The sequence below is a fragment of the Coturnix japonica genome, chromosome 4 (genome assembly GCF_001577835.2).
Source record: "Coturnix japonica isolate 7356 chromosome 4, Coturnix japonica 2.1, whole genome shotgun sequence".
Classification (NCBI taxonomy): Eukaryota; Metazoa; Chordata; class Aves; order Galliformes; family Phasianidae; genus Coturnix; species Coturnix japonica.
In genome coordinates this window covers 6,763,663-6,789,572 of record NC_029519.1, presented here as the reverse complement: position 1 = coordinate 6,789,572, position 25,910 = coordinate 6,763,663, and the positions used below count along the sequence as shown (strand labels likewise).

At 34.9% G+C, this 25,910-nt stretch overlaps 1 protein-coding gene across 3 annotated transcripts in view; it reads left to right on the top strand.

Annotated features, from left to right (window-relative positions):
• PCDH11X (protocadherin 11 X-linked) overlaps positions 1-25,910 on the top strand; it is a 445,592-nt gene that overhangs the window by 21,822 nt on the left and 397,860 nt on the right. Inside the window, exon 1 of one of the 3 annotated variants that reach the window (XM_032444082.1) lies at positions 18,114-18,170. The exons of 1 other annotated variant lie outside the window; for it this stretch is intronic. In XM_032444082.1, coding sequence (XP_032299973.1) covers positions 18,164-18,170 — 7 coding nt within the window. In that variant the 5' untranslated portion in view covers positions 18,114-18,163. Of the gene's footprint in view, positions 1-18,113; positions 18,171-25,910 lie in introns of those variants that run through there. One more of the 3 variants, XM_032444083.1, reaches the window with a different exon arrangement.

The window sequence follows — 25,910 nt, the reverse complement described above, 5'->3', positions numbered from 1 at the left end:
GTAAGGTTTTGAGGGATTAATGACACATTGAAAGAAGCTGATAGTTTGCAGTAATCAAGAGAGCTCATCTAGCTATTAATTGCTAGGAAGACCTGCACTGAATTCTTCATTGCTATTAGAAACTGAAATTGATAGAGAAAATGATTCTTCTTCTATTTTTATTTATTTTTTTTTTTTTCAGTCTGTTCCTGTCACCTGAATATGTTTCCAACATAGCAGTGTAATTTGTAGGGTTCTTTGTGGGAAAATGGACTCTGTAGAGGCATTTCTTTTATAGTAGCTTTGCATACAGACAGGCATGACAATAAGAAGGGTCTAGTGTCTCAGATACCATCTATTATTGTAATTCCAAAGGCTTAATGCCTCTCTTACATCAGTGAATGACTTGGCCCTTGCTGCAAAATAATTAGTTAAATTATTAGAGCTCTCTAGAAAACATATCACTTTGGAAATGCAGTTGCATAAGGAAATAGCTAGTTGGAATGTGGACTATCCTTTTCTTTACGGAACTTTGAAAGATAAATGCATTACAGTTAGTGGCTATTTATTTATTTGCTTATTTATTTTTACAATGGAAACACTGTCATTTCTAAAATGATGTGTTTCTGCTCATAAAAATGTTTCCATATCATCTTGCCTGGCACCCCAAAGTGAGCTCTTGTCTTTTCATACATGTTGGTACTCTGAAAATGTAGTTTGATGCGAACAGCCATAGTCCGTGTCCTTCTTTTGACACCGCTGCATCTATGCTGTCTTAAACGAACTTACATCCATAGGAAATGTGAAATTATATTGTCTGTAGCATTAATTTGTATAAGATTAACTTCCAAAAGCCCTTTACCTGAAGTTTAGAATGAACTGTTCCTGGCTGGAGTGAATTGGAAAGCTTTGTCTCTAAAATTACATAATGCGAAGCACTGAATACTGAATACTCAGCACTGAGTAGTGAGAACCTAGAAGTGGATTATGTGACAGACCATTTATAAATAGCAGAAGTGGCAACCAGTGTGTAATTCAGTTTCAGTAAGCAAGGAATCCAATAAGTTAAGTTTTGATCTTGTATTCTTTACAAAGCAAATCAAATAGAAGAAAAATCACATTTGTTAGTTTAACAGACCTTGGAAACCTCTTACTTTATAGTGCTGTCCATATGTCATGTGAATATCCTTTTATTTGCCACTGACAAATAATCTTTACATTCCTTTTCATTTTATACTTAACCATACTGATTTGAATGCACACAGAATAGGAAATGATACATTTAAACCCAAAATCTATACATCTATATTCTTAGAATTTGATATCTTTATTTTATTATTATTATTTTGTTTCCATGGAATTTCCATCACAATTACTGCCAGAATTACATCCTGCAAAAGTGATTGAATTCCCAAGGTTTCATGAGAAATAAGAAAACTGTATCTTGCTATCTTGCTTTTCCATCGTCAGTTAATGCTAATGAGATAGGCATGTGCAACTACACCCTTGTGTTTTCAAATTGACTGAAAGACTTGCATGAAGCTGCACTGAAAGGCAGAGTTGGATGAGATTCTATGAGTTATTCATGTCTCAGAGGAAATACTTTTTGTTTGACTTCTGCTTCAACTTCTGAATAATATTTAATGTTTTACGTGTTTTTGTTTTTTTTTTAATGTTTTACGTGTTGTTTTTGTTTGTTTGGTTGGTTGGTTTTGTGGGAAAACTGCCTTTAATAAGAATGTGAATGCATCTGAATGCGTGTAAATTAGATTAATTACATAAGCATTAGTTCCATAACTAAAATTAGCATCATGCTTCCTAAATAAAATGTAACCATTTAGATGAGTTTGTCTCTATAAAAGCTACTCTTAAATTTAAGGAGTTACACCTGTTAGAGCTACCAGCCAATCTGAATATTGTTTCAGGTGCATCAGTGTGAGGTGATACACAAAAATCTTCACTCTCATGTAAATTAAAATATACTGCAGCTTCAACCCACCCAATTTCAAAATGTACCACAACCTCATTTCATTTTCTGTTTCTAAGGTAGAAGCACAAAATATTTTATTTCAAGTTTCTAACACTGCTCTCTAACCTGTGGTAAACATTTAGTGCCTCGTTTTGCCAGATATGTTATACCAGGCAATTTGAATTAATAGAGGCATCTTATTCTGCTGGGGATGAAAAACCCAAAGAAAGATCTGCTTATTTAGTCTGAGCTGCTATACAATAATACAGTGTGTGCTATACACTGCACAGCTGTTTAAATCTATATGGTAAACTCAAGCAAGTGTTGAAGGGACAAAACTGGAAGAATACTGAGCAACAGTTACTGAGATTGCAGTTCTGAACTTTAAATGGCTGTATTTTATCAGGGAGAATTAGGGGAAACTTGTGCCCTGCATGTTTTCCTCTTCATACTGCTTGAATCTGAAGTCCTGTAGAATAACTCTCAAGACTAATTCTCCGGGAATGACAAAAAAAGTAAATGAAGAAGAAAGTTACATTTCAAGAAGTATTTACTTTTTTATGTAGTTGTTGATTAGGTGAATTGAATTCTATGACACAGGATTGGATGGATGGACTAGATGATCTTCTAGGTCTTTTCCAACCTTGATAATTCTATGATCCTGTGATTCTATGATTTATTTAAAAAAAAAATATATATATATTTTTTCCCCATTTATTTATTTTATTTTCATAGTCATGATTCTCAGTATTCTGAATATTCTCTCTGACATAAATAACAGGGGTAAAATAAATCCTCTGGAAATGAAAGTAATTGGAGCTTTAAAATTAAGATTCTGGAGAACTGAAAAGTTCTAATCAGGATTGATTGCTGAAGGTAAATACACAACCCTCACGAGAAGAATTTAGAAATATAAAGTGGGTGTAATAAATATATTTATTCTTGAATAACTGGAATGAAATAAAAATAGATAGATAGTTTATGGACTTTTTTCTGGTACTAGCATGGAAAGAATTGCTATGAATTTCATAATTCTGTTCTATTACATTCTTAGTAAATTGGAAAGGAAATAATAAAGGTGTTGTGTTTGTTTTTTTTTTAAATCAGGCTATATTTAGATTTTTATATTTATGTAACAATTTTCACTTTGTGGTAGAAGATTCAAAAAAGAGAGGAAAATAATTATCTTAAAGTTCTGACCCTTTTCTTAAATTACACATGCCTTTCCAAACTGAAAGTGATAAATTTGTAGATCTAGATTTTCCTTCATATAAATGCATTTGCTACTTTAATATCAAAGATACTGCTCTGAGCTATAAGTGCTAAGTGTGCAAGGCAAACATCAGCCGGGGTACCTGAGTGAATACTTGAATGCTCTTTGCAAAGAGACCATGAAGGAATGTGCCATCCATATCAGTTGTCAGCTTACTAATAAACCACCTTTTAGATATTATTTTTTATAAACTGAAGACAGCTCTTGTTAAATGTCGTGTTTCTGACTTCATGTTGTTCATATTGTAAAGGAACAGACATTAAGATATTTTGCTACTTCAGGATTTTTTGTACTGTATTCAGCTTTAATGTGTTCTGAAATTGTTTAACAAACATTTTTTACACTGTTTTTATTCCCTACTTCCATTCAAGCAACAGATTCTGCATGAAGAGAACTTTCTGATATCTAGAAAGCTCTTAGGTTCTTTCCAGAGTTCAGATTTCTAGCATAGCTTCTTTTTAGATTACTGCACCTGGATAGTGTAGATGCAGATGACAGCAACATCCAGGGATAATTTTGTCTTTCTTTTGTGACACATTAGAATACCTTAATCCAAAATTTCCCTGGCAACTGAGCATTGAGGGATGTTTTCAGGAATTCTATGTACTTGTTGGTAGAGTTTGTTCATCTTGGTCAGGAACTGGAATGACCTGCCCAGGGAGATGGTGGAGTTGCCATCCCTGGCAGTGTTCAAGAGGTGTCTGGATAGGGAGCTAGGAGATATGGTTAGTGGTTTTCTGTAGGTATGGTAAAGGGAGGGCAGTTGGACTAGATGATCTTGTAGGTCCTTTCCAACCTTGTGATTCTATGACCTCTATTTTCATTTTTTGACTAATGCTTAATGCCTCCTGCTTGTATTTTCTTGATTTCCTTTAGACTATAAATGAAGGATCAGGCCTTTAAATTTATGGCAAAACCCACTCCAGATTAGAAAAGGATAGAATATATATATATATATATTAGAGAAAATATAATTAGTATAAAAGTTGTATAAATGAAGTTTCTTAGTATTTTTCTTTAAATAGTGAATTATTCAGTATTTTGGTGTTAATAATTAAACAGAACCCAAAGTAAGATATCAGCAGGACATATGTAGGATGGGTGGTAGTTCAAGTTTGATCTAAAAGACTCGCCTTTGTATCGAGGTTGTGCTGAAGCTTTGATCTATTTATAATGAGTATTCTAAGGGTTTACTAATTATTTTAAACCTGAAGAGAATCTCATAGTCCATTTTTTCACTTGGAAAGGAACCAAAAATAAACCTTGCTGGAAGATAAAGGCAGAAAGTCATAAAGTTCAGGCATGTTCTTTAAAGTTAAAGCACAACTGCCTACTGGCTATAATTTCAGATAAGTTCAGAGTATTTTCTCTCTCTCATTCTGTAGTACGAGAAAAATTTCTGAAGTATTTCTAACTTCTGACCAGTGATATGGCATCCTTTATTTATCATGCCCATTTAAAAAAGTTTGCAATCATAAAGTTGAAATCATGAATTTTCTTTTTGTTTTCCTTGGAATTGTATGTAGATAAAAAAACGTACCAGTTTCATTACCTACCGTATGTAACCTTAAAACAAGCTGAATTAAATAGCATACTTGTTCATGAGAAATTGCAGGATTAATAATCATTTATACAAGAAAACTGTATATAATACGTTAATGACTACATAAATACAACTTGAAAAATAAATCTGAATTTATCACTGCTTAGAACATTGCTTCTGATTTGAGAGGCCTGAATGTTTAATTCCACCTATAAAGGCAGAAGACTTATTCTGCTTTGTTACAGCTCATCTGTAGAATAATTTCGTCATTTCTCAGCGGACAAACTTTTAAGGTCTGCAGATGCACAGTACACAAATATCATTTCCTAAAATTATTATTATGAAAGAACAGTGAAAGGAATCAGGTGGACATAACAGTCTCCTCTAGCTTTCAACTATAAGCACAGCAGTTTTTAAGCTGCACAGCTGTAACAGCTGGACATTTTCATTATGTTTGAGAGTTCATAAAAGTATTCCGCAATACACCAGTTACAAGGCTAGAGAACTGAAACACACTGGCATCGCAGCTAGCAGAAATTCATTCAGTGCAGTTATGTAGATTCTAACTTTGAATTAGACATTTCAAAATCTGGAATACTACGTAAGGTAATTTTTTTCTGATTATGTGGCAAGTCGATTTTTTTTAACTTACTGGATGATAAGCATGAATACTTTTTCTTGATGAAAATGTATAGTTATAACAAACAGTGAAGCATTGTTCTTGAACTGAACATAAAATGGAGTACTTAATTATCATAATAAGAGCTATTTACATCATGTGAGAAATATTTGTTTCCATTTGCTAGGAAATTTTCCAATTTTCAAGGTATGCTGACTAGTTTAACAAATCCATAATACTTTCTCCCCCTGGAATCAGTATTTCAAATTAAAGGTGAACCTATTTTCATGGTTCAAATAATTTTCATTAGCAGAAAGGAAAAATATGCCCAGTATGCCTTGAACTGCTAGGAATTATTTAAAATAGTCCCGAGAAGCAGTTCTTGCTTTTTCAGTTGTGCAAAATGCTCAACAAGTTTTTGTCTTTGATAACCTCTGGCTAATATTAAAAAAAAAACACAACTTTCACAGATCCTTTGACCAGACACAAATGGTGGTAAGGTGGGTTTTTAATGCCTTCATCCTGGCACAAGATTAAAGAAATGTAAGTACAGCTTCCTACACATCATGCTCATATTTACACCTGTAACTTATCCTTGCAATTAAATTTTTATAGAATCATAGAATAATTCACACTGGAAGGAACCTTGGGAGTCTCTAGATCAATATTCACTTGCTCAAAGACATGTCAGCAATGAATTCAGAACTGGATGCTCCAGGCTTTGTCCAGGCAGGCCTTGAAAATATTCACAGATAGATTCCACATTGTCCCTGGCAACACTGGAACAGGTCTCTCTGGAGAGGCGGTGGACCAGGCTCTGAGCAACCTGAGCAGGGAAGTTGAACTAGATGACCTTAAGGTTCCATTCCAATTCAAATGGTTCTACAATTCTATGGTTCTGTGGCAACATTCTTACATTATTTGTTCATGGGCTAACCACAGGCTCAATAATACAGGCATCTTTTGAAAGAGCCACTCACATACTTAATGAACCTCCTTCTAAGAAGGTCAGCTATCCACACTGTAGAAGAGCTGGATATGATCTTTCTGCAGTGACTGCTTAACCACTATTGTTGAAGCAGTGTAATTTAAAAATCAGAATGGACTTACTTAAAAAAGAAAAATGGAAAATTGTTAATTTTCCAGAGAAACTGAGAACATCAAATTACTATTCTGAAAGTATTTTTAGTAAGTATTTATCATTAGGTTTTTATATAGTAGAAATGCTGGACTGGAGTGCTATAACTTACCAAATAATATGCAGTAAGCTCTCTTTTAATTAACATTCTTGAGTAACTAGACACATCTTTACCAATTTCAAAGAGGTGTAGCTATTGCCCACTAATTAACTGCCAGTTGACCATATAAGGATTTGTCTAGGGGATCTTCCTGGACTTAATAAAGAGACAACTTGTTACAAATGCAAATCAATCTAGATCTAAGTGGTAAGTACATAACCCAAAAATATTAGGGATAGAGCTAACCAACTTCTTATCTGTACCAAGAAAAATGCTGTTAACTGAAAATGTCTGTAACTGCTCACAGGAATTCACTTCCAAGGTGCTGTATTTTAAAACAGTGTAACACATATACTGGGTCCAGGAAAGTAAAGTTATTCAGTGTCATCAAATCTAGCATTTAGAGAATAATATTTATAGTGCCATAATATTAGAGATGGTTTATGCTAAAGACCAGGAATACTGTAACATTGAACCTCTCACTCTACACCAAATCAGCATTGACTCTAACTGAACTACACCAATGGGAGTCTTGCCCAAGTCAATGGAACATCAATACACATCAGAAGAGTATAGTACAGGGTCATACTGTTCTTTGAAATTAATTACGTCTGTATAGCATTAGCTTTAGAAGTTAGGCTGTGGTTTGTTTTATTTAAAATACTTTTATTTAAAAGTCAAGTAGGAAAATGAATGAAGTGGGTCATATTTTTCTCTAATGTACAATATTTATTTTAATTAATTTTGCCCATCCTTTCCGTTTTACTAATGTCAGTACAAAAGGAGATATTAAAAGCTCTTAGCATCCTGTCTGAATGACATGCAACTAGAAACCATATATGATAAACTACAGCACTGAGAAGTCATAGCTTACTGAGCAAAAAGCATACTTAATTCTAATTTATTCTGATTAATTCTACAACTTATTGATGAATTCAGACATGCTGTAGTAATCCACTAGAAAAGGAATATACAATAAAATTGATGTTTTGCTTCTCTGCTCTATATTTTGCCAACATAGCTAAAGAGAGAAACATATGGCTTGCAGCTTGTATACATTTTCCTTGAGGTTGTGGTAATTTCTGTCTCAACAACAATTAAGTACATTGCATATAGAAGACAACAGTAGCTTGGATATGTGCAAAAGCCTTATTGAAAAAAAAAATGTAGCCGTTCTCAATGTTTAACTTGAATCTTTTAAGCCAATCTTCTTTTTTTTATCTGTTGTGTTCTAGTATAATGACAATTTTACATAGTTTTACTAGAAAAATATTTCACTGATTATTATTTATCTCAGCATAAGAACACACTAATTCACATCAAAGAAAAAAAAGTTCTGCCATAGCTTAAATAGACAGACATATTCTCTGTTCATAAGAAGAGATTTTTAAACACTGAAAAGCAGACAACTTAGAAGAACTGAGGTCTACTTCTCATAATTATTGCCCTTATATAACATAAAAATAAATTTGTTTTTAAAAATAAAATGAAAAAACCCCAAAACATTTACATACCAGTGACAACTGAATAAGAAATGTATACAAATAACTTTTGAAAACCTAGGCTTATTTAACTCAGTATTTACCATGTTTAAACTCCCTAAAGAGTACTGTAATTAGTTTTCTGCCTTACAAGTAATTATGAGCACCTGTAAGTTAAAAAAAAATATTTGTGTCTGAGATACGATCCCTTGAGTATTTTTATTTTAGAACTTTCCTCATTTGCTCTTCAAAGTTTTTTCCACTGAATTCTACTCTTGGGATACTTTAAATGGAAGGAAATGCTTCTCTTTAATTACTTTTCAAACCAGATGAGACCTGAAATTATACTAAGAATGTTTTTCCTTCCCATGATCACTTCAGAGTGAATGTCATACATTCCAGATAGTTAAATATTGTCTGATAAGCACGGCTATACAGGTTATATTTAGACAAGCGTAGCCTTAAAATGGTTTTACATTGCTTGCATTTGATTTTTCTGAAAGTTTCATAGCAGTTAGCAACAACAAATTGGTGGTCCATTTTAATTGCTCTTTGCAGTTCATTCCATAATAGCCACATCTTTTGAAATGACTATTAAGCAGGAATGCTCTAGGACAGGTGCACAAAATCTGCCTTGCTACAGTTCCCTGAATGCCATGGGACACCTGACTGATGTCTTGATGTCCTACTGTATGAACAGGATGGTGGTTCATCAGTCTTAACAGCTATACAGTGACAGAAGTGTGAATTTTACAAGTAGGTGAATCTTAAGGAAGATTTCTTTTAAGGAATGGTAGGTCAATGCTTCATTTTTTCTCACTGTTCTCTTTCACCCTCTCAAAATAGACTCTTTGGGAATTATGCAATACCACAAATGAGAACACACTTTTGACACTGAAAACCCTGCCATTATGTTTCTGTGCTCTTTTTTATTCTTAGATTCATAGTAAATCAAACCCTAAAGAAGCAGTTCTTCCATACCTGTATGTTGGATTTATCTTTAGGCTGAAAAATTTCCTCAGTAAGAGAATTTTGCTTAATCTGATAAACACACATAATAAGGCATAGAGTCTACAAATAATTACCCATTAATTTGCCAAGCCTAAAACACTGACTTTCCTAGGATTTGGTTTAAAAAGGGTGAATGATTGTCATATATGCTCCTTAAACACAATGCTCTAATTTCACATGATGGTCAGTAAGTGTCCTTAGAGTATGGAGATGTGTAGCCTTAAGATTTTAAACCTACAATTAATTTAAAGTGCAGAACCTATCAGTCTAGTCAGTGCCTGGATGAAATGACCATTGAGAGAATCTTCACCAGTTTGTGGTGGTGAGGAATTCAGACCTTTACGCTTCTGTATTCTGCTTCTGTAGAAAGAAGTATCAATTTCACAAGCTTTATGAAGAAACATACTGGCCCAGTCTTCAGTTTCGCTGACTGGGAGACAAGTGTACAGCTCAGTAAAAGCCTACTTGGCTCTACTTTTCATTTTTGCTCCTCCTTTAATCCCTATTAAAGACATTGTAGAGTCTATTCTTGGAGGACAAAAACATTCACTGTTTTTAAGCTATAGCAGTTTCAGAATTTTTCTGTCTTCTGTAGAACTTCAATACTAAACTAAGAAAAGGTTAATTAATACTAGATCAAGAAGCATAGTTCGCTTCAGAATGCTTTTCCTGTGTCTTGTCATGCAAATACTTAAATAGAACAGGAAGGGTATGAAGCTATTTATCAGCCCAATGCTTGCCTCAAAAATCACCCATAGAAGAAGGTCTTCTCGAGGACCCCTCAATATTGCCAGAGGATCAGCTCCACTGTGTAACATTTGACCTAGTTAAAGACTGCATTCAAAGGGGAAATAATCTAGATTTCTCAGAAAGAGTAGCAATGAAAGTGGTTGCTGTCTTTTCAAAACTTGTAGTGATTCTGGCTAGGTATATTCACCTTGCAATTGTATTTTCCCAAGAGTCTTTCTCCCAAAGAAGAGGTTGGGATTCTATTGTAATGTCAAATCTGACTCACTGTTACTATTAAAAGTTACCAGCTGTAATTAGTGGAGAAGTTTGAAGCTGCAGTGTTGTATTGTCAGTTGTAACAGCTTTTAATTATCTTATTTTTTTCTTTAAAGTGATCAGCTTTGCAGAAGTTGAATATGCTTTTATCATTTTTTACTCAAGAAATGAGCTGACACATTTAATATAATTTAGATAGAAATACTGTTACTTCAGAAAACAATTGGAATCTGTTAACTTGCTAGAGGATTTTGAGCACAGGAGACAGCCATAGTACTTAGAGGGATTTTGCCATCATCCAATTAAAATAGTCCTCCATTCTCTCTAATACCATTCTATCTGGTCTTAAAATGCATAAGACTAATTACATTAGTGTACAGAGGCTTGCGTGCCTAATACTATTGGCCATTTCCTCAAATAGAAGAATTATAAATAATTAACCACTTTGCAAATAACACCACTGTTTCTCCTCCAGGACTAGATGTGATACACAGATATGCTGTCATTTCTGCACTGCTTGCAGCAGCGTACAGTACTCAAGCTTCGACCAGATGCCAATGCTGAAACTGCAACTGCCCATTCCATTCTCCCTTCAGCTTACTTAACTCATCAGAAAACCAAAATCTTGTTGCTATTTCTAATCTGGTCTTATGCTGAGGATAGAAAGTATAAAGACTGAGCCTTATAGATTAACCTGGTAATAGGACAAGCCTTTTTATGTATATCTTGACTCTCTCGAAGACCCTTCCCTCCCTGACAAGAAAAATAAAATAAAATAGTAATAATAATAATAATAATAATAAAAATAAGATACCCAGGGAAAGGCCATGGTTCTTTTGGAAGAACACTGGTAAGAAAGAGTCTGAGTTAGCAGACTATTCTGTGGCATGCAGCAATCTGGGAAGCTGGATACAGTTCTACTATGTAGTACTGTCGTTTTTGGCAGGCATTGTACTTGTCAATATGCACAAGCACTCAGATAAATGAGAGAACCCGTCACCTAAGGGATGTCGCACTGACAACAACAGTCACAGGTCCTCTACTTCAGACATATGTAGTTAGATCAAGGAAGTTCTTTAACAGATGTCACTCTTAATGAAGGAAAACCATTAGGCAGCAAAGGACAGTCTGCACTAATAGTGCAGCCATTCCTGCAACTATTATTGGTGGTTTCACTTCTTGGATTCAGCTGCACAGTTGATTGCTCAAGACTGGAAAAAGTAAAATTTGTCAGATTCTTGAGCCCACACACATACACACCTATATACACGAATATATGTCTGAAGTAAGTTTACAAACTGAACCAGAAAGACAAGATTCAGAGTATTATGCTTTCAGAGTAAATATGATATTGAAATAGTATTTGACTTGAACTTCAAGAGCGCTGGATGAGCAATCCAGCACTGGGTATGTATTTCCCAGTGCTGTGGGAACCTGAGTCCTGCTGAAGCTTAGGAAGACTGAAGCACTGATTCTGATTAAATCACTTCTGAATTCACTTATTTTCACAGTGACATAACCAATTAGAACTCTGGAAAATTAGTTAATAGAATTTGAATAATAAGGTACATTCAGTATTTTCTAATAACTTTGAACATAGCCTTACCACAAATCTCACTGTACCAAGGAAAGCATGAAGGGTAATTTATAATTGAGTAGAGAAATGGAGTAGTCTTTTTTACTTTGAGGGACTATTGGCTTCTTCTTGAGATTATTAAATTTTCACTCCAGTGTACAAGAAAGCAGTATATCACCAAGATGAAATGGAAAGCTTAATAAGCACAGTATCTCTTGATGTTTACAGAAACCTTGCCAACTATTTTAAAAGAAGCTCAACTGAATTCTAAAATACTGACACAAATGAAATTAAGAGGAAATAACCCTTGCAATGGTAATATTAGATGTACCATTCACACTATTAAAAACCTACACTGTTCTTCAATCCATTAGATGAAATGAGAATTTACCTGTCTAGGACTATTAGAAAATCCAAGTTGCCGTGAAAGACTGGCATTTATTTTTTCAGAAAAATGTAGAAACCATACAAGTAGTTTGATTTCTCACCAATCAAGCTTTTAAAGAAAAGCAACTGATTTTTCTTAACAAGAAAAATCTGGGTATCTCATATTCAAGAACTTTACAGGAAATTGTCAAAATCCCACTTGACAGAAAAAAAATCGTAATTTTCCCATTTTGGGAGATTTGTAACAGGATAAAATTGTTTTGAAATGCAGTCAAGCAAGTGAACTGTTAATTCTTGCAGAACTTTTAGGACCATTATAGAGTACTTGTTATTGTTAGGCACTAGGTGGCCTGCTTGCTAAAACATAACAATATAGACTTATACAAAGACAATTTGCAAAAGCTCTGTGTGAAAATGAGTAAGTAAAAACGCACCTTTCATTTCTAAGAGAAGATGTTGCATTTAATTTATCATCTGCAAAGTAATGCACGATGAGAATTGAAAGATATCAGAACCTGCCTAAACACAACTTAGTGCATGCTTATTTTACTTTTTTTTCTTGCAGATAGATAATATTTAGTTCCTTTCTGTATGTCATTCATATTTGCAGTGAAAATATTCTTCTCTCACCCTGCAGTGTCTTACCAGTGCTGACGTCACTGAGACATCCACCTGCGTGTTGCTTTTTTCCTCCTCACCACCACAGAAGGTTGTAGTTGCACACAGAGAGAAATGATACTGATCTGTTTATTCTCAAAGCAAAAGTTCTTGGTTCTCCTGTGGAAAACACAACATAGGAGGAACATTTGTTTTAGGAACCTGCTCAGATTACTGAATTATGCCCAGAAACTTGAAAAGGGTCAATATTCTTTACTATTTCTAGTATTCTTTATTATTTCTATATGTTCACATATACTCTATCTGATCCCAAGACAGGGGTCTACAAAACAAAACAAAACAAGAATATTAAATGGTACACAATGCAGTATCTCACATCACCTTTATATCTCACAAAACCTATATATTTGTCAGTAACCGAAGGCAAGAAGTGATCAGTACTCCTTAACTCCTGCAACCTGAGTCCTGTGCTGGAATAAACCATGATCAGCTCTTAAGCAATTTTATCATTTTCATTTGTGAATTCATGAGTCTCATTAGTATCAGTAAAGATGAGTACTGACTTGAAATGGCCAGCTTTAGGGCGTTTTTAAATTAAACAACAAATGGTATATTTTTCTTTATTTAAAATTTTATGTAAGAAACATCTCAGTGACAAGCTATTAAAAAAAAGTTGCATTGCTCAACTGAATGGTTAAAAACTTAACTACAATTTTATTTCAATATATTTATTCATATCTTTCTTTTCAAGTCAAATGCAAGATTAATGAAATGGCTGATTTTCTAATGATTTTTTAAAATCTATCTCTGATGGAATTCTAAATTATTAGTAGTCAAGGAGATTGCAGAGTTCTTATTATTTTCCAGAGAGTACGTTAAGACATCTGAGCATAATCTGCATTCCAGACAGCACCATTTTGGTCATCAGCTTGGAAATTCATCATATTTTTTTAACTGCGTTCCCCCAATGTCTCTGTGATAAAACTAACAAATAACAGACAGCCCATGCACTGACATCTAATAGTATAAGAAAGGAAACAGTGTGACCAGCAAAATTACTTGTTTCATTTTTCTCCTGAAATCTTGTTGAAATCATATGAATTTAAACAATTCTGATGACTGGATATATAATTTTTTTCTAGGACAAATAATAAATAGATTTCAAGGTGATTTTTGTTCTAATCAGAGTAAAAGAACACACTGGCAAATCTCTGGTAGAGCATGCTTGGTATGTTGTGTTTCATGAAGAGTTCTCATTTCTTCTGTAACAAGAAAGCATTGCATGCTGACAGAAGAGAACTACTTGTATTTCTGTGATTTGATCAAAATTTGTATGCCTCCGTATTCCAGCCAAGCCTGAACATAAACCTCTTGAACTGATTTGAAAAAATCAGACTTGGCAGCATTCCTTGGATTACAGAGAATGATTTTTCCATCTGAAACAATGCAGCATTCATCCACACTGTGCATTGAGGGATAATATATCTCCTCAAACTGTCAGAAAAAGAAAAAAAAGAAAAAGAAAAAGTGATATGTGGCATGCAACCAAATAAATAAATAAATCTCATCACTAATGCTGGTCTTGGCAGTAGTCAACAGATAGATGATATGCATACTTGTAGTGATGCATAGAAACACATCACTGTGAGACATTGCACTGCCTCTAGGAAACCATTGTCTCTAGTTATGAGAAAATAGGTGTCATATGCAGAGTCACGTAAAACACAGCAGAGTTGTATTGCACAAATAGGGCTGTGGATCCCATGGAGATGTCAGATAATACATCATTCTTTTTAATAGTCTCTGGTTTGAGAATGTTCAAAATACATCGTAATACTTTGCAGTATAAATGGGACTAAAGTCATTAAATTCCAGCAAAATATTCCAGCAGTCTTGTTAAGCCATCTGATATTTTAGTCCTAATAATTATGTTGTTACAGAAATTGTGGCTACCTTTAAATACAATAGTGCTACAATCCATCCAATCACTGTAGCTAAACTCCTCTCTAGGAAATTTGCTCTAGGGCACTTAATACATATCACAGCTGATACAACATTGTAACCCTGATGGATTTTTGTAACATAAGAGCAAATTTTCTTTACTAAACACTCTGGGTTTGAATTTTGAAAATTCTGAGCACCTGTAATTTTACTGGAAGTAATTAGGAGATCTGACTGACTGTTATATAAACATTGTCAGGGGTTAAAGATTTAAAATATTATTTTCTCTATTCACTTAATCACAGATCAATATTTCTAATTCTATCACCAGAAATTGATGGACCACTAAATCTTAGCACTGTTTTTCTTATCCCTCGTGAAGCAACATATAATTATGTCCTTATGTCATTTGCGTTGATCTTACTTAAGTCATTCTCAATTGCTTCTCAGTATAGAGAAAAACATCAATTTTCTTGGTAGGTCTCAGATTTTGGAGGCGTAATTAGCTGATGAAAAGGAATAATCTATCTGCTGTGTTTTCATGGCATTTATATTACAACACTAATGAAAAGCATCTAATCTCTAGAAATAACTGAAAAGTCTTTGGTCATTTTTAAAAAATATTTATTTATTTATTTATTTATTTATTTATTTATTTATTTTGTGAAACAGTGACTGTTATCATAATGAGAAGCAGGATGACACTCAAAATGATGCCAGCATTTAATACAATCCCATGTTACTTGAAGATTCTCTGTGTTGTGAGAGACAAAACACTGAAAGAATTTACTTCTATTTTAAATTTTAATCATTGTTCACATTAATCCCTTACGTTTTTTCCTCATTTAGTTCCTTCTTTTGAGAACCAATATTCCATTAGAAAGAAAAAAATAAAAGTTCTGTGTGATGCACCAGGAATGGTAAAACACGTCATGGGTCACAGAATCACAGAATCATAGAATGACCCAGGTTGGAAGGGACCTCAAGGATCATGTGGTTGGGTCCATAATACTCTGTCAGAAAATATGCTTCAACATGACATTTAGCATCTTTTTCATGAATATCAGTGACCTGATATTCATATGAACGTCAGTGACTCTGAAACACCAGCATACACTGTTCTCATTAAGATCGTGGAGTTCTTTTTGTCCCATGAAAAACTTTTTGAAGAATGACAAATAATACCCCTTTGTGTTACAGCATACAAGTCGCTGTCTATGTCATATCCCTTGTGTCTAAATGTTCTTTGATTCTGCAATCGTTGGCACTAGGCTGGCCACACTGAGTCAATGGACTCTAGACAGAAAAACTTTGTACTTTCTAAAACTTCTTTTATTTCATCATAATTGTTAACACTTTTCAGTGAGAAGGGAGTGACAAAATGCAACTTGAATTTCTATTACTTCAATGCAGTTTCATAGGAAGGAGCCACAGTGTCTTCAAAAACTTATGGAACTTGGCAAAACTTACATTTATTTTCTTTTTCTGAGACTTTGTTAAGCATCTGGTTTACCATGGCAGGCTATAATTGTGCGTGTAGCTTGTTTAGAACTAGCTTAACATTTGTAATAAAATGTAAAATGAACTATTCAATGCAGATGCATAACAGTATATAAATATTTAATAAAGTTCTGCTGCTGAGATGTGTGGGCTCTCTCACGTTACACTAAAGATAATCCATCCAAAGCAACAGTTCTGGCACATTTTGTAAATCCTGCAGGAGATGCCATTGATTTCAGTGGACTTGAATCGATTTAGGAAATTTGAATCAACAGGAAATTCTCTGCCACCCGGTACATCAAATTACTGCAGCACATTTTATAGTATCTTTATAATAACGTTCCACCCTGTGACTCTTTACTGAGTATTTTTAGGACAAGCAATCCAACTGTTTTTGGCATCTGCCTTCTTCCAGGTCTAAAGAGCTACACACTCCACCACTTCCACTGGATAATCTAGTTTTCAATCCCCTTTCCAGAACCACTTTACTCTAGTGCTCCTGGCACAGAATTTCAGTGCTTTGAGAAGCAATCCATGTGTCTGTGATCTCTGGAGCAGTTTGGGGCTCTGTCAGGTTGAGAGGAGCTCTAGAAAGTATTTTTCCTAGGAGAGTGAGAGGACTGCAATGGTGTGTGTTTTTTTTATTTCTACTTTAATAATGGGGAAATATTTTTAATTGTATCTATAGAAACTACATAATTTTAGAGTTTTTTTTCTTATGTAACAAAAAATGCATTATACATTTTACTAATAAGAGAAAAAAATTGCAAAAATTTATACTAATTCACCTGTCAAAAGGTGGCATATCTTTATTAGTCATGCACATGGTAATACTGAGTCATGAACAGTTCAGTCCTACGCCATTAGTATTAAAGTATTAAGTATTAAACAAAGTATTAAACAAAACTTTGTTGCAATTTCTGCCTATGTTCCAATGCCTCTTCTGATTAAAAGCTACATCAAACATTAAGGAAACACAATTTTGCAGCAATCGGAGTATAAAATGGCCATTAATGTTACTGCTGGCTTTGATTACAGTTGTGTTATCAACTGAAGTAAAGGTTGCTGTATGATACAAAGGTATAGCAAGGAGAGAATTCCTCAGGCCAAGAAGTACAGGTAGCTAAAACAGAGTTGTGCCAGATGGAAATAATGGTATTGCCTAATGAGACTTGTGGAAGAGCATCAGAGAATAGTGTGTGTTGTTAATAACGTGGATAGGAATGCATGAAGCTTGACATTAATCCCGTTAACTTTAACAAACTCAGGTCAGACTCAGACACTATTTGTCTCGCACTTAATAAATCACAAGAAATCTTATTACAAACAGCTTTTCATTTCCTTTTAGATACTTACTGAGGGGAGAAGAGTGGTTCATTTTCTCCTCACAGGTTTGTTTTCCTCAAACCATACAGTGCTGCAGCTGCGATTGCTGACCCCTTCTGTATATATAGCACCTTTCATCTTAAAAGATCCCCAAAGTGCTTCACAGGCTCTAAATACGGAGATTATTTCTTGAAAGTCCACACCAAAACCATCGCACTGAAGGAGCTTTGGGAAAGCGAGCACAGAACAATTTATCCCACAGACACTATGGGCCAGAGTATGCTTATTCATAGAACAATGTCCAAAGCCCTCTAGCCTAGCTCTCTTCATAAGCTGGCTGCATGAAAAAAAAAAAAGATGAGCAAACCTGTGCCAGTTCAACCGAACAGGTTTGTTGTTCTGCAGGCGAGCAGTGCCTCTCTTTTACTTTAGCGCTGCTTTACTCGTCCCTCGTCCCACACCTCTCAGCGGGCCGTGATGGAGCGGGGCGGGAAGCGTCCGCCGAACGTTCTCGAACGCGGCCGTGGCTGCGGGTGCTGAAGGCGGCTGGTACCACGGCGCTGTCCGCCCTCAGCCTGGAGGGCGCGCTGAGCCCGGAGCCCTCAGAGCTCAGGCTGGGCTCGGAGGGACGGAGCTGGTCTGCTTGGACGGTGAGCGAGAGCTGTCTGCCTAACGCTTTTGATTTGCTTTCTCTCCTATGAAAGGTGCGTGCTTATGACTTTTAGGTTCTTACGGAGCTTATCACCAGGGGGGTTGGCTCTGGCTTTGTAAAAAGCCGTGCTCACATGTTCTCTTGGAATCTTTTGTGTTCCATCCTGCCATGTGCTGGGGCCAAGCACTTAGGTCCATCTGTAACTTCAGACACTGTTTCCTCTGCTGTGCAGTTTGTGCCTGTGTGTGTGGCGTTCTTACAGCTTCTAAGCTTGTGTTTTCATTTATTATTTATAGATATTTATTCTTTTGTGCTGTATCCGCATGACAGTTTCGGACAAACATGCTGATTAGGCTGTTAATTGGTGAGAATTATACGCTGATCTATGGAAAACATCTTTTGTGTTATGCTTTGTGCTTTCAACTGTTGAGCGGTGCCTTCTAGTTTGAATCTCATTTCCATTTCATCTATCTGTAAAAAGGACAAAAAAATCCCATATGAGAACAGGTAACTATACTGCCAGTGAGTGAAGGATGTGTTGTTCTTGCCAAAGTGATTGGGCAGGATCTAGGGCACCATTAAAGTTTGCTTTCTTTCCGTATTGTGTAAACTTGTGCTTAAACACAGTGGGTTGCATAGGAGCCATTTTGGTTCTTGAGAAGCTTTTTTCAAGTGAATTTAAAAGTACCTGAACTATTTTCTTACATTTTACTAAGAAATAAAAAAAAATAAGCAGGTCTTTGATTCTTAGCCAGTTGTTAATTATAATTTTGAGCAATTAATTATTTTAGGTAAGGACTGTGTAACTATATAGAGATTGTATATTGGAATGTGTGGTCATTTCTGAGCCTGTCAGCATCACAAAAGGAGCAGAAGTGTCAATTTCTAGACAGTCAGAGGGGAGGCTGAAATAAACAGATATTACAATGTGTTTTACGAATGCTTTCTTAGTGCAGTGTACTGGTTCTCTATCCCGATGGCACACCGATTACTTGCTGAGTAGGCAATATGGAGAAAGTTCAGCAGTCTTTTACTTTTAGGCTAGTGGGAATACTCTAAGAACATGTTAAAAAATCTGAGAGTGACTTCACAGGAAGCTTATGCTTTTGGGAATGTATCATGAGAGAGTAACTGATGGAAATATGAAAGTTTAATCGATTGAAAAAGTAATTTGTAGAAAAAAGGTAAGGCTCTGATTTTAATTGAAGTTTAATACATGAATACTTCAGCCCAGGAGAGCATTTACATTTTTATTTCTTTTCAGAAATGATTCGGCTGGTGCAAAATTCCATATATCTTGAATTTAGCAAGAACTTCAAAACATAAGTAGATTTTCTTTTTAAACTACAGCTCTTTATTAAAAGAAAAAGAGGCATATGCATATGTGTATTTATTTCTAAAAGTCTTTAGAACAATGTTTTCACCAGTGGACATTTTGAGAGGCCTATGTTAATGCAGTCAGGTCGCCTCAGTGTCTTGAACTGAAAGGGGTTGAGGTAAGAAAGTGGCTCATTTCTGCTAGTCTACAATGGAGAAATGTCATTATGTGTGTGTCTAGGCTCTCGTCAGAATTGTATTTACTGTGAGTAGGTAATAGACAATATAGCATTCAGCTGTAAGCAGTATTCCTGTCTTTATTCAGAAATGCTTGAATTGTTTGGTAGACACTGTGAAGTGTATTTTCCTACTATTCAATAACGAAAGTTATGAACTGGCAGTAAGTCAATAAGGCAGAATGCATTATGTATGAAACAGGTGATCTTGACAATCACTGTTTCGAAGGATTTGACACAAATGACTAAAATCAGATTTACTTTCCCTTTTGAATAAATAAAACGTGCTTGAAGTTGAAATACATCCAGCAATCACATGCTCGTGTAACTTCTTATTGCAATAGCATGTGCTTTTGTCATTGGCTCATGGATGATACTTTTGCTTGCTTTAGTAGACATCTGATTTTTGTATTTGAGTCATGAGCAGATTTTCGAAGAACAGCTCTAAAGCAAATTTCACTTAATGCAAAGAGGTGTTCATGTGTCAAAACAGGAATAAAAAAAAGGCAGTGACATTGTGTATCATGCTATTAATAACTTGGGAGTTTTTTGCAAGTAATTGAGTTTTAGTGACAATATATATATATATATACTTCCAGATTGATGTTGTGTTAGCTTGGGAGTTGTGGCACTCAGCACTTTATACGTGTATTTGTTTTCTTAGATAGAAACTCCCTTATGTTTAAAATTAAGATATCCAAACTTATCATCAGAGAGATCTTTTCCACTATTTGTGTCCTCCACCCTTAGCTTTCTGTTCAGCTCTAGAGAAAAACTGTTTCTGATGCTAACAGCAGGAGCAGATGTTTCCTATTGATGACAGTATGTAAATAAATTTCATACTTCTTATTCTCATAGGTTTCTGAAATTAGTTAAAGGATATTTTAAAAGTATTTGCTGAGTAGTTGGTAGGTGCATGATCCCAAATGTGGTCTGTGCTTACCATTTTAGTAAAACAGCTTTACGGGGATTCATTTGGAACAATTAGAAAAAATTACTGTTTATGCCAGATACCGGTGTGATTGAGTACAGTTTGTCCGTACAGTGTGATTATTGCCTGTTGTGTACTTGTAGTTCTGCCCGCTGCTTCCAGCATCTTGAGACAAGTTTTAATAAGCACTCTTGCTTTTAGTTGCAGATTAGTATCAGGAATGTAGAATTCTGTTTCAGTAGGAATCTAAGAATTTCTTGTCTTACACGCCTTGCAGTTTCCTTGTGAAGCTACAGGAATCTGCCTTTTTCTCATTAACTTCATTTCTTTAAGGAAAGAGTGTTTCTTACTGTCTGTGATGGTGCTGGTGGGGGTGGTAAAAAGTGAAATAAACAGGAAAAGAAACAACAGCAAATACTTGTTTTTAAAGCAATGAGATGTCCAATTGGACAGTAAGCAGGTTGTGGTTTACACTCATTGAATTCTTTTATTGCCTTCAGTGGGCATGAGGTGGTGTTTTTCCTGGTGAGACAAATTTCCAGTTCATCACCGGATAAGAATCAAATTAAAGTAACCTCATTGAAGTCACTACCATCACGCTAATAACAGATAGATCAGAGAATAAATCAGTCCCTTAGTGGGTTTAGAGTAAAATCATATAAGGGAATGAATTTGAAAGCCCTGAGAATACAACAAATTGACTATTTCTCTGTAAGGTAGGTCTTACTCTTTGAACATGATCACAAAAAGTATTGTGTGAGGAGTGTATTATGTGGGTAAATAGTAAGGGCTGGAAAATAATTTCTCTTTGAAACGGTTTGGAGCATAAAAGAAAACTAAGGATGTTTGTTATCATTTGCTCCCTTGGCGTTATAAAGAAGAGGGAAATTCCTGTAAGGCTAAAGCTTTACATTATTTTTTCTTGTTGTCAGAGATAATAATAAATACCAGTAAAGGCTGTTAACAGCCATAAAAATCATCAAGTTCCTTAAACATAGCATGATATGTGTGATGAAGAGAATAGATGTTACTTAACCAGTAATGTTGGTGACTCATGACAGAAAAACCCCACAATAATCTGCAGTACCAGAAAATAACATTCCTAGTGATCAAGCAGCTGAGATTTACAGAACAAAGTTGTAATCATACCAACATCAAATGGATTCAAAAACTCTTAAGTACAGTGTGGGAACTTTTTTATTATCAGAGAGAGCCTTTGTGAACTGTAATAGTTGTCAGTTGCTCAGTCTTCAGTTAAATAGCATTATAATCATAGTAGTGTCTGAAAAAGAGAGTCGGTGTTCTGGGGATCTTTTGCTTTGAGAAACACAAAACAAAGCCATTTAATTGAGCCTATTTAAGGGGTCCCAAGTTGATTAGAAGCAAATGAAAGGGATATTATAATGAAAAGAAGTGGTATATTAACTCAATTTGTCCATATAATGAATATGAATATAATCTTTTTTTAATATTTAGATATTGTAGGAGTTTTGGACTTCAGTGTAATATTCCTAAAGCAGTCTATGGTCCATTTATCTTAAAACCTGTTGTTGTTGCTACAGGGTATCATCAGATCACATATATTTATCAAATCTGACTGCATATATCAAGCAGTAGTGCTGTCTTTACTGCCTGTTTACTGCAATTGCTTCTAATCTGTGATTCTCCTAAGCAAGATCCATCACTCCAGTCCTATATTAAGCTATGGGAATCCTGACTGGGTGGGAGCAGGTAGAGTATTGTGTGTAAAGAGTGGATTTAGATTCTACCTTCAAGTCTTACTCCATTAGATAGCTGTAATATTTATATTCTCTAATTAAGGTATGATTTGATGGCTGCTATTAATAATATTAGATTATGACACTAATATTTAGTGTATTGGACAAAATAACAACAACCAAACAGGTGTATTTATGAGTATAGATGCCCAGATAAAAGAGTAGATTCAAATTTGTTTTTTCCCCTCCTGCCTTTCACCTTGTCCACCTGGGCCATTTGCCTTTCAATTTCAGAATTCAGCAGTACAGAGACAGCAGTGAATTCTTTAGAAAGCTAGGAAAATAGTTTGGAAAGCTCAAGGTTACCTCCTGTTAAACAGTTTTGTTTTTAAGTGTTGCCTCTGTTAATTTATTTTTTTTATTTTTTCACCTTAGAAGCATAAGTGTTGGAGCTTATAGAAAGTGCTTCAGAGTTGGGCTACTCTGTTTGACCTCTATATTTCAGTCATCAGGAGAGCCTGTTTCCCCACACGTAACGTCACTGAGTTTCTGCTCATCTCCTTTCAATTTTTCCTTTTTGTATTTTTATCTTCCCTGTCTTTTTGAGTTCACGTCTTTTCCTACCATCTGTTACCATACACATGCTCTCATTTGACAATTTCTGCTAATGTCCCATTTTATATGGCTCTGTCATCTCCATTTGCAATTCCTTTTGCCTTCCTTTTATGCTAAGATTTCAGGATTTTAGAAGTACTTTGATTTTTTAAAGGTCTTTCAGAAATGTGCTTGGTTGATAGCGAGTACCTCCTGCTCCTCTCTGCATTGCTGTTGCCATAGTATTCCCATCAGTGCTATGACATAAATGACAGGCAACATACAGCTATGACTATATAAATAGGCTGCTTAAAGAACAACACTTTTCCCGTGGCATAAGATGTTCCATCATATGTCTAAACAGAAAACTTGACTAATTTTATTTTTTTTTTTTGCCACCTTAAAGAGCTGTAGCTGTAGAACAGTTCTCAAAGATCCAAAACTGGTCCTAGAACTGCGCAGGTAAAAACCATTTAAAAACCATATGTTCTCCAGAACTTCAGGAATTAGGAAATATGAGTTGTTTGGGGCTTTTTTGGTTTTTTTTTTGTTTTTTTTTCCTTCTGTCTTTTGTCTTGTTTTGTTTTCCTAAGAGTTTTATCTCTTAACATTATGTACTTCATGTCTTCACCATTTTGTTTTTTAGGAAAACCTATGGGAATAACAAACATAATGACATTACTAGTTATGACATGATTTACAGTAACAATGTCTTCCTGTTTCAGTGTTTTACTATAATTCTTGCAAAACAAAAATAGCTTTAATGGAATGATGCAACATCTGTATCCTTTAATGAAGTGTGGACAAAATATAGCTTGTAATGTAATGCTAGGAAGTTCCACTTCACAGTTTCCTGGCTAACCTACTTGTATGTTACAGTCTCTAGCACCTCTGTATCTGTATCTCAGTATCCCATACAGGGTTCTGTTGATGTTTTGAGTGGAAACAAGGTAGATTTATTCATTTTTTAAACAATCGTATACAAAAAAGTCCTTTTCTGAAATAAGGTCCTTTTGCAGCTTGAGTCTACGTGTGCAGTTCCTGTTGCAGGTGTGATGTTTGTTAGAGACCTGCGGACAAATCCAGCAAAGGTAGCTTAGAGCTACTGTTAGCTAACTTGGTATATCTGTGCAGTATCACCACAATTCTTTCATTAAATTCATGCTGCTGCTGTAGTGTTACTGTTAATGATAACCAGTATCTGCTGATGACTTGCTCATTTACATATGTAAATGAAGTTTAATATTGTAATGGATTTACAAAATGACTGTTTATAGTCTGTTGTTTCTTCACTCTTGAATACCTTTTTAATGTTGTGTTATGCTGTGTGTTAAACTACTCAGGTACTAATAACAAGTCAGCGAATTACTAAAATACTGCAGGTAATGCAGTACTTGTGCCATATAACCTATCTGGTTTTCACCCATGTCTGTAATCTTGTTCAGGTTAATTGAATAACTCTTCTTGGTAATGACTTTTTTCATAAGTGAAGACTTGCAGAATTGGATTTTTCTTACATGTTGCTCGTTATGTATAATCACAAAGCCAGAAAATGCTTTGCAGTTAAATCATGTTGATGTGAAAGATAACACCTTGGGATGTTAAAAGTTGCTTTCTTTATCTGCTACTTACTCCCACTGAAAAGCAGGTTGCAGAGTTGAAATGGAATAATTAAATTTGTGTTCCTAATCTGTTTCACTGTGAAGTCAAATGTTTTAATTTAAATTGCTTTGGAAGTGATACTGCTGAAAGGCAGTAACCAAAGGGTGAAGATAAATACTGGCTTTAGGAATTCCTTAAACCAATGCAGCTTGACCCAGAGTTGTAAATCACTCCGTACTATGACAGGGAGAGTGGAGAATAACATCAGAAAAGATATGAAAATGTTAATATTTTTTTACATAAGCAGTGAAAATAACATAAATGGGTGAGTACAGCTATATTTGAAAAAGGCACTGAGCTGGTAGGATATGAATTTTCATTAGCTATGAAAAAAAATTTACACAGAACTCTTCAACGTTGTCTTACTTAAATAGTATTGTAAATTATCCTGGATTCTATGAAGACAGAGTGGTGTAAAGATTAGGTGTGCATGGAAGTATACAGCGTATTTTTTCTCTAAAGGTTGTCAGCTGAAAGTATATATCTATAAGTCATCCCATTCTACTTCATTCCTTCAGTAAATTTAAGGTTGCTAATGATCATGAGAGGAGAATATTTAGTTATTCAGAAATTAGAACGCAAAGTACATAATGTTCTTTTATTCAACTCTAAACAAATCTGTGTCTCACTTTAAAGGTGTTGGTGTCTCAGAGTACTTTGCTTATGTATGAGCAGACTTCACCAGATTTAGAGTTACATTAAATTTCTTCCAATTCATTCTCCAGAAAATACTTTAAATACCAGAGGGGAAATCCTTCCTCTATAGTCTCTTTCTCTGTCTCTCTCTTTTTTCTTTTTTTTAAATCAGAGAAAGGACAATACATCTCACTTTATTGGAGATTAATAGCAAGGATCTGAAATACAGAGTGTCCATTGGTGTGCTGAGCTATTGGATAACAAGTCCTCTACGAGTTTATGCTTGCTGCTAGGAAAAATGAGTTAGTTTTAGTGCTAGATTAAAAACTTCTAGTGTTTTGCTGTTCTCCTTTTGTGTTGGAAGTTGTCCACTGTTGTCATGGGTTTTGGTGACAAGTGTAAATTTGACTGAATTGAGTAGTGGTTTATTTTCAGAATAAACCAAATCAGACCTTCTCTCCTTAGAGTGCTGTATTATGATCCATTTGCTAGAAAGTCTTAAGCACATTGGTGGCTGAAGTACACTGAACTGTCTGCTGGTTTTTCTTGTTTAAATTCCTTTATTAAAAACAACAACAAATAAATTTGGTCAACAGATATATAATTTTGTCAGCCCCAAACTGGAAGGTAAGGTAAATAAGTGTTCTTAGTTTCCCACCTCTGAGCACGAGGTATAAATGCTCTTGTCCCTGCAGGTA